The 13,324-nt window shown below is 61.1% G+C and overlaps 5 protein-coding genes across 5 annotated transcripts; 1 reads left to right on the top strand and 4 right to left on the bottom strand.

Moving 5' to 3' along the window:
- Positions 1 to 329: 329 nt before the first annotated feature.
- On the bottom strand, positions 330 to 2,325 carry THITE_2111320 (uncharacterized protein). Its single transcript, XM_003651212.1, has 2 exons — positions 1,852 to 2,325; positions 330 to 1,792 (listed from the first exon to the last, which is right to left on the bottom strand). Exons 1-2 carry the CDS (start codon positions 2,214 to 2,216, stop codon positions 418 to 420), a joined length of 1,740 nt encoding a protein of 579 aa, XP_003651260.1. The 5' UTR covers positions 2,217 to 2,325; the 3' UTR covers positions 330 to 417.
- A 2,519-nt stretch (positions 2,326 to 4,844) lies between these two features.
- Positions 4,845 to 5,868, bottom strand: THITE_2169812 (uncharacterized protein). The gene is made up of 2 exons (XM_003651211.1): positions 5,592 to 5,868; positions 4,845 to 5,415 (listed from the first exon to the last, which is right to left on the bottom strand). Exons 1-2 carry the CDS (start codon positions 5,746 to 5,748, stop codon positions 5,072 to 5,074), a joined length of 501 nt encoding a protein of 166 aa, XP_003651259.1. The 5' UTR covers positions 5,749 to 5,868; the 3' UTR covers positions 4,845 to 5,071.
- A 187-nt stretch (positions 5,869 to 6,055) lies between these two features.
- On the top strand, positions 6,056 to 7,355 carry THITE_2111315 (uncharacterized protein). The gene has a single exon (XM_003651210.1). It carries the CDS (start codon positions 6,718 to 6,720, stop codon positions 7,165 to 7,167), a length of 450 nt encoding a protein of 149 aa, XP_003651258.1. The 5' UTR covers positions 6,056 to 6,717; the 3' UTR covers positions 7,168 to 7,355.
- A 439-nt stretch (positions 7,356 to 7,794) lies between these two features.
- THITE_2111314 (uncharacterized protein) lies at positions 7,795 to 11,956 on the bottom strand. Its single transcript, XM_003651209.1, has one exon. The coding sequence runs from the start codon at positions 11,721 to 11,723 to the stop codon at positions 7,860 to 7,862; it is 3,864 nt and encodes a 1,287-aa protein (XP_003651257.1). The 5' UTR covers positions 11,724 to 11,956; the 3' UTR covers positions 7,795 to 7,859.
- On the bottom strand, positions 11,957 to 13,324 carry THITE_2111312 (uncharacterized protein). Its single transcript, XM_003651208.1, has 3 exons — positions 13,164 to 13,324; positions 12,891 to 13,032; positions 11,957 to 12,825 (listed from the first exon to the last, which is right to left on the bottom strand). The coding sequence occupies exons 1-3, from the start codon at positions 13,223 to 13,225 to the stop codon at positions 12,172 to 12,174; spliced, it is 858 nt and encodes a 285-aa protein (XP_003651256.1). The 5' UTR covers positions 13,226 to 13,324; the 3' UTR covers positions 11,957 to 12,171.

Raw genomic sequence — 13,324 nt, 5'->3', positions numbered from 1 at the left:
CGGGAGTGTGGCTTGATACCTTATTCCCTCATGGCTCCCAAGCTGATTTTAATGCTTGCTCACTTGACTGGGTTCGCACCGCCAGCTTGAGTTCTCTTGCGAACACCCCCTTGGTATAGGACGTTACTCGTCGGGGCTTCAAAACGCCCAGCCGATTGTTCGCCAAGAAGCCAACATCAGCAGGGGCTGGGCATCCATGGCACTCGAGTCTGACAACGAGGCACGATCGCATTCTCGGCATATGTGGTTCAAGACTTGCAGCAAGCTCGATTGCCCGGTGATAGAGTTACACAGTACAAGAGCTCGCGAGAGAGAAACCGCCTGCTTCAGAGAAATCAACGCTAGCTAACCAACCAGCCCCGCAGTGTACCTTTTCGCCATGCTATGCTTGCCCAAAAGAAAAATGATATAGATCGTTCATTGACAGCGCCGTCTCCTAGGTTCAGAGACATCGTTCTCTTCTTCGCGACTTCGCTTACGCGATACTGCCAAGACGAATGACGTTGTCTTCACTGTTGGTGCCGTCGACTTAGGGACGCTCAACGTTCCGGGTTTCGACGAGGCCAGGACCTGCTCGCGGATCTGTAGTCTCCGCTCTTCAACTCGGAGGACCCACAACAGGGTGAGTAGGGCCTCCTTCGACGGGAGCGCGGCTCCGGTGGGCCAACCAGCCAGCCCGCGACGGTACAGCTGCTTCTGCGCTTCTCCGCCAGCTGCCGCTGCCGCTGAGACGTCGCCTCCAGAAACCCGGTCGACCGAGCATCCCTCAGATGACGCTAACCGCAAGGCCTCCATCGTCGCATCCATCAAGGGACGCGCCAGAGTGGGGCTGCAGGTAAGGATCTTCCGAAGGGTTCGGAGTCTCAGGGAGGAGGGACGAGTCTGCGACGGGGCGGCTGGGGAGCTGCTGCGGCTGCTGTTCGCTGCCGGGCGCGGCGTGGAGCTCGCCGTCGGTGATGAACTCGTTGAAGTCGAATTCGTAGGCCGTGTTCGGGAAGGGGAACGATGTGGCGTCGTCACCAGCCAGATGATCGTATTCGTAATCGCTCGAGTTGGGCGAAGAGAGAAGCCCGCTTTCAAGGACATAGCGATCTGCATCAGGGGCCTCTGGCAGACCGAAAGCATCGCCGAGGTCGAAGCCAGCAGGAGCTGGAGCGGGAGGAGCAGGGACACCACCGGGTGAAGCGGTTGCTGCGACGCCGCCAGCCACGTCGAGGGAGCCGCTTCCGCCGACCGACACTGCAGGTCTTGGCACAACATCGCTGCAGGATGTTGTGTCGTATCGGCGGAAGCGTTCTTCTCGGACGTGGCGGGGGGTTCAGCAACAGGGGTTGCGACTGTCGCCGGCTGCTTCTGCTCCTCGGCAGCCTCCGGAATGGGGCTCAGGGCGGGAGAGAGGGACGCGGGGTTGACGGTCTTGTTGTTGACTGCGGACGGGATGGACTGCAGGAGCTGCTCCAACGAGCTGGCGCCACTGATAGGGGCGCCATGCCCGTCCTGAGAGCCAAAGAGCTGCTGCGAGAAGGTGACGGGGTTCTGGCGAAGGGCGTCGAATGACGGTGCGGCCCTAGAGACAACGCCGGCACCCTGGCGGAATTTCTGGATCTCTTCGAGGAGAGTGAAGTTGATCTGCTGCGCCTGGAGGAGCGCGGCCTCCAGCTCCTTGTTCCTCCGCTCCAGAGCCTCAACCTCCAAGCGCTTCCGTTCGCGCGATGACTGGGCGGCGCGGCGGTTGCGGAGAACCCGCTCAACACGGCGTTGCTCCTTCTCGTCCTCAGTCTTGGCGCGTTTCCTGCGTCAGGGTTAGCAATCGTTTCAGGCTACAAAAGAGACCTTGCTGATGTGACGTACCTGGGAGGGAGGTTCGTCTTCGGCTCTGGGAGCACCTGACCCCACGATTTCCTCTTTTTGACCGGCTTCTTCTCGGGCTCGGGAGCGGGGGCCGTTGAGGCCGCATGGGGCGCGGCTAGGGTGGTCGGAGTGAGGGCGGTCTGAGTGAGAGCGGTCAGGCCGGCAAGCAAGGTCAGGTCGGGCTGCTTGTCACCGGCGATTGATTGGGGCGTCAACATGTCGATGGGATTGACGGTGGGATTCGACTCGGAACTCGAGCCGAACAGAGAGGGATACATCTCGTCGGGGGTTGAGAGCAACGACTCGGCGGGAGAATCCTCGAACTTGATGTTTGGCGGCGCGGTGTGGGCAGTCCAAGAGTCCATGTCTCGGACTACGATGAACCTCGCCACAGCGGAGGACTTGCTGCTTTGTGCACGGGCTCTGCCGAATGCCGCCGGAACAAGGCGTGCAGAGTGACAGAGCGTTGCGGAGTGCAGGCTCTGACTGTTGACTGTATCGAGGCGCCTTCCCAGCTCCTCAATACTAATATGTCAAGAAAGTCAAATAACGAAGAAGAGATTAAGCAGAGTGTGCCCAGCACATGACGAATCCATGGATGACTCGTCAAGCCAGGCTTGACTCGACAGCTCAGCTGGTTGGTTGCTGGCGAAGAGGACAGGCTGGCTTCTTGCCCTGGAGCTGGGAAGGTGCTGTCAGACACTGGGCAGCAGCCCTGCTTTTATCTTTTGGCCACGTTGCGAAAGGGGCGGTTTGCGCCTGAGGCACCAAGCGGCGCATCCACGGACCTGCACCTGCTTTGATTGGAGCAAATTGCTCAGCGTCCGAATTCCAAACAAGGGAAGCACACGGATTCGGGAGGTGTTTGCTCCACGGACCCACCCCCTCGTTCAAGTGTCGGACCCATCCAGGGGTTGACGGGCTGCTGACTGCGCGGATGCAAGGGGGCGGGGCGGGCCCTCCGCTGTGTTCATCCACTGGACCCTTTCCATTTCGGCACGTTGAACCATCATGCCCCGAATACCTTTGTTTGCGCCTTCACACCCTGAACTCGTGTCATCATTCCGTTGAAAGCTGGCTTGCACAAGAGGTCGTCGACCCCGTGTTTGTAGGGAATAGTTAACGGACAACCACAACAAGTGACAGCTCTCAGAGGATGCCAGAAGGAGGCCAACATTTCCGCCACCCTCAGATGGTGAATGATGCTGACTGCGCCAGCCACGCCTCCTTCCAGGTTCGCTGGTTGCTCAGCCCACCTCCACTGGCAAGACCATTTACACGAACTTACGGTCTAATCTTAGCAATGCTCTCCACAGCGCTCCGTGGCCCAGCCCCCATCGTTGCCTCCGTCTGGCTGCTTGATGAAGCAGTTTAGTGGCGCGGTCACACCGTGCCGAGACATGAGCGCTCCCAATGGCAGCAATTTAAGACGGAGATGCCCCGTCCAGCTCGATGCCGCACATCCAGCGTCAACCATGGAAGCATCGACCCGAACTCCATGAGGATGCGACCCTCGATGCTTTGAGCAAGCAATTACGCGGGACATGGCAAACACTTCCTTTTTGGGCGAGGACCCTGTGAAATGCTGGGCGGAACCTGGGGCCGCGGCAATCAGGCTGAATGCTCAGGGTCTCCCCGGACCACCCGGCTTCCCCAGATTTTTGCACGGGATGGAAGCTCACAGCAGTTCGCTTGCCGTTGCCGGCGCAAGGCTTCCAGAAACTGCGGCAATCAATCCAAATTTGCTTCCAGTTTCGGCAATGCGTCGCCCTGGGGGTTCCGTTGACTGTCTCGGACTCGTTGTGTCCCGGTGCCGTGTAACGAGGGCTGACAGTCAGCCGAGCTGCAAGAATCACCGTTCCAGTGAGCGCTCGCTGTCATCCGTACTCCGTAATTCCCAATTCGTAAAGCCGAACAAAGACAGCAGCACTTCTTCATATTCCGTATTCTGTGCAACACCTCCGTGGCACACTCCACCTGGCCCCCAGCACCCAGCGCAAGGTGGACCTGTCTTGTCACAACTCGTGAATCCCCGCAGGAGGTGAAAGGGGTAACCACCTAACTTAACTAACCTCCAGGGGGTCATTCCCGCAGGCGATCGGCCACCGAGTCCGAAACATGTCCGCGATGCAAGCAGGCCGCGCCTTGGCGGCACGTGCGTGCAGCGGCGCAGTGCTTCTTCTGCCCCGATGGCGCCTCGTCGAGCGCTGTTGGTTCTAAATGTTTGCTGTCCTCCCTCAAACGGGAAGGATCCGTCCTTCCACTCCTCACTTCTTCTCCCACGAATTCGCACCACATCATCATGAACACCGCCCCGACTCTCCGCCGTCAGACCGGACGAGTCTGGAGGCTCTCTCGAGCCCCCCGAGATTGCGCGCCATGTGGGGGCCGGCTCTTTAGGGCTCTTTGGGGGCGTTTCGCGGCCCAGCAAGCGCCGGGTGCTGCCTCCGACAGACTCCCCACAGAGCATCTGCTGTGTTCGAGATCGCGTCCGGCCGTCCGCCCCCTCGGCCCGCCATCCCTGAGCACCCCTTCTTCTTCTTCTGCTGGGCGAAGCGACAAGCTCTCTCCACAAGGTGACGAACGCTTCTGTGGAGAAACGCAGAATTATTCTGGAATCCGGGGAAGACGGGTGGCCGCGGAGGAGCCGCTCTCCAAATTGAGGAGAGCCTCAGGTTGTGAGCCTCCGCTTTCCCGTCGTTCGTTGGCAATGTGGATGTCCCATAGTCTGGGGTAGTAAGCTCGTGCCAAGCGGCATGGAATCCACGTTTGGGCGGAACGGAACAGCTTGCACAGCAGCACAGACATGGTGCGTTGACGCTGCCTCGATTTTCGCAAACGCTTATATGGATGCGTGGACGCCGCCGTGCAGCTTCGCGCTCACAGACCGCATCTTCTCTCTCTCCTTGTTGGGTGGCATGACTGAGTGGCGGTCTGGCGTTCGGTCATTCCACAACTGGGCGACACATCAACTGGCAGCTCGACCGACTGTTGCGAATCTGAAAACGAAATATGGATTCTTTTTTTGTTATTTTCTTTTTTTCTACGCCACATACCCGTCTATTCACACCCTCCCCTCGCCCAGCCCAATGCCTTCCTTGAGTTATGCCCTAACGCCACAGACACCGAACATGCGACCGCTCCCAGCATTATCTCTCCGAGATAGCGCGGGAGGGATGTGATATTTACGATCTGTCGTTCCTCGTCCCACCAGCCCCTTTTAAAAGACGCTGTCCCAGGCTGGCGGCGCTCCCCACTGCGGCTTCACCAGGCCCTCGATGTCGCTCGTGACCCAGCCGCCGTAGTAGTCGCCCGGCGGCGGGTGAGCCCTCTCGTTGTCGACATAGCACTCCCAGGGTCCGACAAAGAAGGCGAGATAGCCCTTGATGGCCTCGTACTCCTTGGGCGGCTCGTTGTACGACCAGATCCTGTTGCTTATGATCTCGGCGGCGGAAATGGGGCTCATAATGGCGTAGTAGGTGGCGGCGCCGTGGAATTCGGAAAAGGTCGACCGAGGGGTAGTGGAGAGTGGCAGGCGGACTCTGCTGGGAGGGATGTAGTAGACTGCGCGATGAGGTAGAGACGGGGTCAGTAACCCGTCGTTCATGTGAAGCGAAGGAGAAGTCTTTGGGGTTGCGTCGCCAGGGATTAAATCGGACGAAGGATGGAGAAGGATGGAGGCGGATGGAGGCGGATGGAGATGGAGGAGCCGATGGGAGGAGCCAGAGGGGAGCACCGACCTGGAGCATGATGGGCCTCGAGCACCCAGTAAGCCTCACCGGGCGGGCAGTCGGCTAATAGCTGGCCGTGCCACTTGATTTGGATGTGACGGTTCGTCCTCTCCACGATGGGAAGGCGAGGGAAGGTCGTGACGTTGTGTTTCCGCATTGCCGACATGGTGCAGCCGCTCTCCGGATGGTAAATGGCAGGATGCAACCTAGTATCCGATAGAGGAGGAAGATGCCTTGCGGGCAAGCCGAGGGCGAGGATGGCAAGGTGAAAAAAAAATGCTCTTGCGATTCTCGAAAATGTCCCAGGCCCATCCCGACTGGCGCTGCGGGCCAATGTTGTGGCTTGAAGGGGCAGACCCACCGCCACTTGTGCCCACTTTTGCCATGCGGCAGCGTTCAACGGCAGTGATAAAACTGAGGTTAGTTAGGTTGAGGGCAGGCCATCAGCCACATGTGTGCGTCATGGGGCCACTCGCCCGGCGCTGGGCCCCGCCAATTTTGACTTTCCGCCGCCCCGTCCTCAGCTGACTGCCCAGGCCTTGACCGACGAGTTACCTCCGAGTTAACGCACCAACAACAGGAAGTACCTACGCGGCAGCAACTGGTGCCCAGGGCAGGCCCCACGCTTTGTTGCCTGCTTTCAACCTGTCAACCGCCGTTTTCCAGCGCCGCCAGCCCGCACTTTTCCCAGCCGGAAACCGTCCCCCATCGCATAGTTCGCCCGTGGAGCCGAGCCACCGACATCATGTCGAACCGACAACTTGCTCGAGATATGCAACTCGAGTTTCAGGCGCGCGTAAGCAGCCCCTTCCCAGCCCCGCCATCGGCAACGTGACAATGCGCCCACGAGCCGATAGACGCAAGAAACGGTGGATGGATGGGAGGTGCACTATGGAAGAATTCTGACACTTGAGCAGTTCAACGCCAAGCAAGCGCGCCGCGAGGCCCAGAAGGCCGCGAAGCAAGACAATGAGCTGAAGAAGCAGATCCAGAACGTACGCCTCGCCTTGGCCGCTCCCCGTTGTTCCGGTTTGCCACCAACAATAAGCCAAAGACGTTCTAACTAACCTCCGTGCGCCGTCCCTCGCAGCTCCTCAAAAAAGGCGAAACCGCGCAGGCGGCCCAGAAAGCCCGGATGCTGCTGGCGAAGCAGGCGATCGCGGCGCAGATGGACCAGGCGGCGGACATGGCGGAGCTGTCGCTGGCGCAGATCCAGGCGAACAACGCGATGAACCGGATGACGGCCATGATGGCGCAGTCGTCGCGGACGATGCAGCGGGCGCAGCGCAGCGCGAACCCGGAGCGCACGCTGCTGACGCTCGAGCAGTTCCGCGCGCAGAACGAGGAGTACGCCATGAGCAACGGCATCTACCAGGACGCCATGACCCAGAACACGAGCGTGCAGGTCAGCGACGACGCCGTGCACGAGCTGCTCGGCAAGCTCGCCGACGACGCCGGCCTCGAGCTCGGCCAGGAGCTCAGCCAGGCCACCACCAGCAAGGTCGACCCCGCCAAGGAGCCCGCCGAGCCCACCCCCGAGGTCGAGGATGCGCTGCAGCAGCGGCTGAGGGCCCTGCGGGCATGATGATTGCGTGTTTGGATTGGATGGCCAAGCGGCCGCTTAGACTTGCGCAAGACATTGAGGAGGGAGGGAGGGTAGGTGGGTGGAGGAGGGGCGAGGGGTAGTTGGGTTGCTGTGCATGGCTTGATTCCCGCGTGATTCCTACCGCTCTGAGAGCGGCCGACCACGCTACGGAACAGGTCTGCGCGAAGGACAGGTCGCGGATCTCTGGGTTTAGTCTCACGGCCCATCCACGTCAGGAGGGCTATGTTTCGCAGGGGCGTTCAGGGCGCCCGGTTCTCATCATGATTTTTCCCTACAAACGGCTATGAGGGTTCTATGACGAGTTGTTTACGACGCCGGAGGTCTGTGGGATAGACAGCGTTATTACTATCGGGCTATGGTACAACACATTTCTTACTCCTGTTGTGTACGTCGCTGGTCAAGGTGCGGTCTTCAAACCAAACATGCCTGTTTGAATGACTCCTCTACAACTAGCCCTTTTTTTCTATCAACCGACCAGACCGTGCTGAACTATCGCATGCCATATGCCCGCGCTCGTTCCACTTTTATCTTGCCGCCGTGATCATAACCCGAACAGCAAGCCACAAATAAAAAAAATAACCCCAATGCATCATGAGCCATATCCCATCCTCCTTCCCAGCCACGCCTACCGTCAACAATGCACCTTCCATACACCCTGCCAGCCAGCCCGCCTACATATACAAGCTGGCGACGGCCGTGATATCCCTGCGGATCATCTCCTGCGCGGCGGCCATCTTCTGGTACAGGTCCGGGTCGCCAATGATGCGCGCGGCATTCTTGACCTCGCGGCAGGTCTCGTCGAGGCGGGTGATGGTGCGGACGATGGTGCCCTCGAGCACGTCGGTCAGGTCGGTGATGTTCTTGAAGCTCATGCCGCGGGCCCACTCGTAGACGACCTCCATGAGGCCGAAGCGGGGCTTGTTGACGAAGTCGTTGCTCTCGTCGCTGGCCTGGACGACCTGGTGCAGGGTCTGGACGGCGTCGACCTTCTCCGAGATGGCGACGATGGTGCGCATGCCGCGCTCCAGGTTGGCCGTCAGGCGCGGCACGGACTCCGTCTTCTCCTGGAAGACGAAGGCCGACAGCAGCGCCGCGATCTCGGCCGGCTCGTACTCGGCCAGCACGTTCTCCAGGATCAGCTCCGTCAGCACGAGCTCGTCGCCCGAGTGGATCTCGCACGCGACCTTGCCCTTGAGCTGGATGCGGCTGTCCGCGTCGATAAAGGAGAGGTCCTTGAGCACCTGGATCCGCTGCTCGTAGTCGGGCAGCAGCTGTAGGTTCTGCTCCGAGAGCGTCTGCCGCAGCTGCTGGATGTGCGTCTGGATGAGCCACTGGTCGTGGCACATGGCGTAGTGCTTGAGGAAGGACTTGCACTCGGCCGCCGGCGACTTGACCGCCTTGAGCTCGGCCTCGCGCCGCTTCGTCACGATCTCGTGGATGGCCAGGTTCCGGATCCGCCCCAGGTCGGCCTCGTCCCAGATGTCCGAGTTCCACGACCGGCAGATCTGGTGTATCCTGTCCTTCGCCTTCGGGTAGCCCTCTCCGCCAAATATGTCGGGCAGGATACCCTTGGTGACGTGCTTCGTGAGGCACACGATGTCGCTGATCGGCACATGCAACGTCTTAGTTGCGATATGCTTCTTGTTCTGCGGTAGCGGCGTGAGGTGCTTCCGGAAGGCCGGCACGAACGGCAGGAGATCCGAGTCGTTGCGGAGCTCCCGGCCCGTCTTGATCTCGAGGACATGCAGCGTCGGGTTCGTCGCGCTGCTCTTGACGCTGGCACCCTCGGCGAGCAGGATACCCGGCGTGCGCACGCCTTCCTTCATCCACACGATCAGCCGGCCGGGCGAGAACATCTTCCGGCCGAGCGGGTTGACCAACAGCTGGCGGTACAGGTCTTCCGTCAGCTGCTTGAAGTCCTCGCCCGCCTGATGGCACTCGTCCATGTGGACGTCGCAGATCGGGCACGGGTCTCGCTTGACCTTGGCCAAGTCCGCCTCGGACAGCTTGACGGCCTTCTCGTGCTCCGGCAGGAGCTGCTGGGTGGCGTGCTCGGAGAAACTGCGCTTAATCATCTCTTCGATCTTGAGCGCCTCGACGCGGAGAAGGTTGAGGATCATGTTGTACGTGAGCCGGAACTGTGACCGGAGCTTGCTAGGCTCGCCGAGTATCATCTGCCGGAGGTCGGTGACCGGAGGGGCCTCGTCGGCGCCGGGCGAAACGATGATGACGGACCCGACCGTGTCGAGACCGCGTCTCCCAGCCCTGCCCGCCATTTGCGTGTACTCTCCGGGGAGGAGGTTTCGGAACTGGTGGCCATCGTGCTTCCGGTAGCCAGAGAAGACAACAGTCCTGGTGGGCAGGTTGAGGCCCATGGCGAACGTCTCGGTCGCGAAAAGGACCTTGACCAGCGTCTGGGCGAAGAGAATCTCGACGAGTTCCTTCACGATGGGGAGCAGGCCGCCGTGGTGGACGGCAATGCCGCGGGACAGCAACTCCCGCAACCTGATAATCTGCGGAAGAACGCGGTCCTCGGGCTTCAACCGCGCAATCGACTTCTCGATGATCATGTGGATCGCGCTCTTCTCGTGCGCCGTGCAAAAGTCCTGGTTGCTTAGCGCGTCGGCGTTCTCCTCGCAGCGCTTCTTAGAGAACACGAAGATGCAAGCTGGGAGGAGGTTCTGCTTCTTCAGGAACTGGACCAGGTGAACCCAGAGGTTCTTGTCCTGGGCAGCCGACGTGAATCCGCCGGGCCTGCCTGTGCGGCCCATATGACCCGGCGCGTGGCTTGCACGGGGAGGTCCGCCCCTGCCCCGTTGCTGCCCGCCCCCTCTGCCGCCGCCACGTTGCTGGTTGGCGCCCCGCTGGGCACCTCCACGGCCGTTTCCTCGCTGGTTTCCGCCGCCGCGAGACGGCGCCGGCGCCTGCGGGGCGGGCGCCTTCTGCTTGTCTCTACCCTGGATCGCGGCATTGGCCTCCTTCCAACCCTTTTCAAGGAAGTTCTTCTCCGAGTCGACGATCTTGTAGATGTTCTTGTTGCCCCAGAGATAGTGCTCCAGCGGAACGGGGCGCTTGGGCGTCGATATTACGTAGATGTCCTTCTGCTTCGTCCGCCCAACCCAGGACGCAAACTCGTATGTATTTGGCACGGTCGCGGAGAGCAGGATCAGGGAGACGTGCTCGGGCAGCATGATGATGACCTCCTCCCACACGACACCGCGCTCAAAGTCGTTCACGTAATGCACCTCGTCGAAAATGACGAACTCGACGTCTCGGATAAGGTCGGCGCCGCGGTAGAGCATGCTCCGCAGAATCTCGGTCGTCATGATGAGGCAGCTGGCCTCCGGGTTGATCTGCACATCGCCCGTCAGGATGCCGACCTCGTCGAAAGTCTGCCTGAAGTCGCGGAATTTCTGGTTGCTCAGCGCCTTGATCGGGGAGGTGTAGATGGCCTTGGTCATGTGCCGCGCGGCGAGGGCGATGGCGTACTCTGCAACCACGGTCTTGCCCGCCGATGTATGCGCCGCCACGAAGACGGAGTCGCCATTCTCCAGGTGGTAGATGGCCTCCTTTTGGAAAGTGTCCAGTTCAAAGGGCCACTCTCTGGCCATATCCGGCACCAGCTCGCGGAAATTGGGCATCTCGCGCTTGACGTCGACCATGTGCGCCCACTCCCGACCGGCTTTCCTAGCGCTGGAGGCGGCGAGCGTGCCGCGGGGTTCAAGGGCGGGGAACTCGACGGGGAGGATGGAGTCAATGTCCTCCACATCTTCCTGCCCCTCCTCATCCTCCCCTCCGTCGATGCCAGAACCCTGTCGCTCGCCGTCCTCGTCCTCACCACCCGGTGCGGCCTCGGGCTCCTGATCCAGCACCTCCTCCACCTCTTTCGCCTGCCTTTCGCTCTCGGCATCGGCAAGCTTCCTCCTCTTGCTGAAGTCAATACCGCGCGAAAGGCCCGGCGCGACCTCGAGCAGCCCGCCCTCGCCCAGGGTGATGACCTTCTCCAGCTTCTTCCTGCTGTCGGACTCGTGCTCGGCAGCGGCCGAAGACCGGAGCTGGTCCTCCAGCGCGGCGGTCGACTCGATGCCCTCCAGGCCGCCCGGGGCGAAGGGGAAGAAGCCGGCGGCGCCGCGCACGAACTCGGCCCTGCCGGCGGGCTTCCGCAGCATGGAGGTGCTCGTCTTGGCGGTGGCGTGGGAGGCCGGCACGGTGACGTTGCGGTAGCCGGTGACGCGGCCCTCGAGGCCATGGCGGACGAAGCGCGTGACGGTGCGGGACTGGGTCGGGGCGACGCGGAAGAGCAGCGAGTAGTCGGTCGGGGCGTCCCAGCGCTGCTGCAGCTTGTCGAGCCACTCGGTCGAGAAGATGGTGGGGGGAGACAGATATTTGGCTTCGAGCTCGGCCCGGAGCTGCTCGGGTCTTTGGGGTTGCGGCTTTGCGGCGACGGTGCGGTCGAAGATGTCGTCGATCACGCCAAACGAGCTGCTGTCGTCGAGGTGCAGCCTCTGCATGGCTTCGTGGAGTTCCAACGCCATGGTGGCGGGATCGAGCATCGAGGCCGGGCCGGCGTGAAAATACGTTAGGAACCACTGAGCCGGCCAAGGAGGTTGCGGAGCAGACTTTCAAGTCCCCATCAAAATGGGTTTGGAGTAGGTGCCCGAACGGCAGGATTGGAGCTAAGCTGCAGTGGTCCGTCTGTAATGGGTGTCGCGGGGTAGTTAACTAACACTCAGCGGATTCATTCACTCTGCACTGTGCCTTTAGCTTGGCGCACTGTACGTCACCTGCCAACGACAGCTTCATGATGCGAGTTGGCAGACTCAGATGACTGGCACATTGTTCTGGGTCACTGGGTACAGATCAAAGAGGCTTTTTTGTCTTTGGACGGTATAGTATTTGCCGCCAGGATATGTCTATGGGCGACGAGAGACGAGTGCCCTCTCTCCCCTCCCGAGTACACCGACCCATGGCCCCCGTCCATCTTCACTCCAGACTGTCCTTGAGCGCGTTGTTGACCGGCGGAGGGAGTGCGGGCCCCTCAGGCGTGACGTAGGCCTTGGTCATGCCGCCGTCGACGACAAAGTCGGTTCCATTGACGAAGCTGCTCTCGTCGCTGGCCAGGAAGACCACCGCCTGCGCCTGCTCGACGGCCTCGCCGAAGCGGCCGGTCGGGAAGTGGACCTCGCGGCGGTGGCGCTTGTGCTGGTCGTCGCCCAGCCAGTCCTGCAGCAGCGGCGTGTTGAGCGGCGCCGGGCACAGGCTGTTGAAGCGGAAGCCCTCGCGGGCGTGGACGATGGCGAGCTCGCGCGTCAGGGCGAGCACGGCGCCCTTGCTGGTGGTGTAGGCGAGCTGCGGCGTGGCGGAGCCGACGAGGGCCACGACCGACGCCGTGTTGATGATGCTGCCCTTCTTCTTGCCGTGGCGGCGCAGCGCGAGCACGGCGTGCTTGCAGCCGTACCAGACGCCCTTGACGTTGATGTTGTGCGTCAGGTCCCAGATCTCCTCGGGCGTGTTGAGGGCGTCGTCGTCGCGGGCGTGCATGATGCCGGCGTTGTTGAAGATGACGTCCAGACCGCCCCACGCGTCGAGGTGCTCAACCGCCGCCTTGACGTCAGCCTCTTTGGAGACGTCGCATAGCTGGCAACGTGGTTAGAAAAAAACTGTGGGAGAAACACCATGCGGGCGTTGAGATGGGCGCCTACTCTTGTCTCAACCCGGCCTGCGCTCGGCACCAGCTGCTTGACCTTCGCGAGGGCCCGGTCCAGCGCCTCCTGCGAGATATCCGTCATGAGCACATTGGCGCCTTCTTTAGCAAACAAGATGCTGGTCTCAAGACCGATTCCTCTGCGTCATTCCATCATGTCAGACTCCAATCCACATCCCGCTTGACTGTGCTCGGCCGAATCCGGAGGGCGATGAATCGGAAGAACGGTTGGGTGATATAGCGTTCTGCGACTTCGGCTCAGTCGACTTACCCGCCAGCGCCCGTAATGACGGCGTTCTTGCCGGCCAGACGGCCACGACTCGCGGAAGCCATTGCAACGGCGGTGTTTGTATCAGGGAAGGCGAGTTACCTGTGGTCGAGTTCCGATCATCTCCCCGAGTTCAGGTTCCCAAGGGGGGGTGTTGAGGGGTT

The sequence above is a fragment of the Thermothielavioides terrestris genome, chromosome 2 (genome assembly GCF_000226115.1).
Source record: "Thermothielavioides terrestris NRRL 8126 chromosome 2, complete sequence".
NCBI lineage: Eukaryota > Fungi > Ascomycota > Sordariomycetes > Sordariales > Chaetomiaceae > Thermothielavioides > Thermothielavioides terrestris.
The sequence above is the reverse complement of the archived record's forward strand: the minus strand, read 5'-3'. Positions and strand labels throughout refer to the sequence as shown.

What these genes read in the sequence shown, in the direction of transcription:
- THITE_2111320 (XM_003651212.1), bottom strand. Translation starts at nt 2,216, where the DNA reads ATGGACTCTTGGACTGCCCACACCGCGCCGCCAAACATCAAGTTCGAG. An exon ending in AAGACGAACCTCCCTCCCAG is followed by an intron (nt 1,793 to 1,851) that starts GTACGTCACATC and finishes ACCCTGACGCAG; the next exon opens with GAAACGCGCCAAGACTGAGG.
- THITE_2169812 (XM_003651211.1), bottom strand. Translation starts at nt 5,748, where the DNA reads ATGTCGGCAATGCGGAAACACAACGTCACGACCTTCCCTCGCCTTCCC. An exon ending in CGAGGCCCATCATGCTCCAG is followed by an intron (nt 5,416 to 5,591) that starts GTCGGTGCTCCC and finishes CTCATCGCGCAG; the next exon opens with TCTACTACATCCCTCCCAGC.
- THITE_2111315 (XM_003651210.1), top strand. Translation starts at nt 6,718, where the DNA reads ATGCTGCTGGCGAAGCAGGCGATCGCGGCGCAGATGGACCAGGCGGCG.
- THITE_2111314 (XM_003651209.1), bottom strand. Translation starts at nt 11,723, where the DNA reads ATGGCGTTGGAACTCCACGAAGCCATGCAGAGGCTGCACCTCGACGAC.
- THITE_2111312 (XM_003651208.1), bottom strand. Translation starts at nt 13,225, where the DNA reads ATGGCTTCCGCGAGTCGTGGCCGTCTGGCCGGCAAGAACGCCGTCATT. An exon ending in GTCATTACGGGCGCTGGCGG is followed by an intron (nt 13,033 to 13,163) that starts GTAAGTCGACTG and finishes GGAATGACGCAG; the next exon opens with AGGAATCGGTCTTGAGACCA. An exon ending in CAGGCCGGGTTGAGACAAGA is followed by an intron (nt 12,826 to 12,890) that starts GTAGGCGCCCAT and finishes CCACGTTGCCAG; the next exon opens with CTATGCGACGTCTCCAAAGA.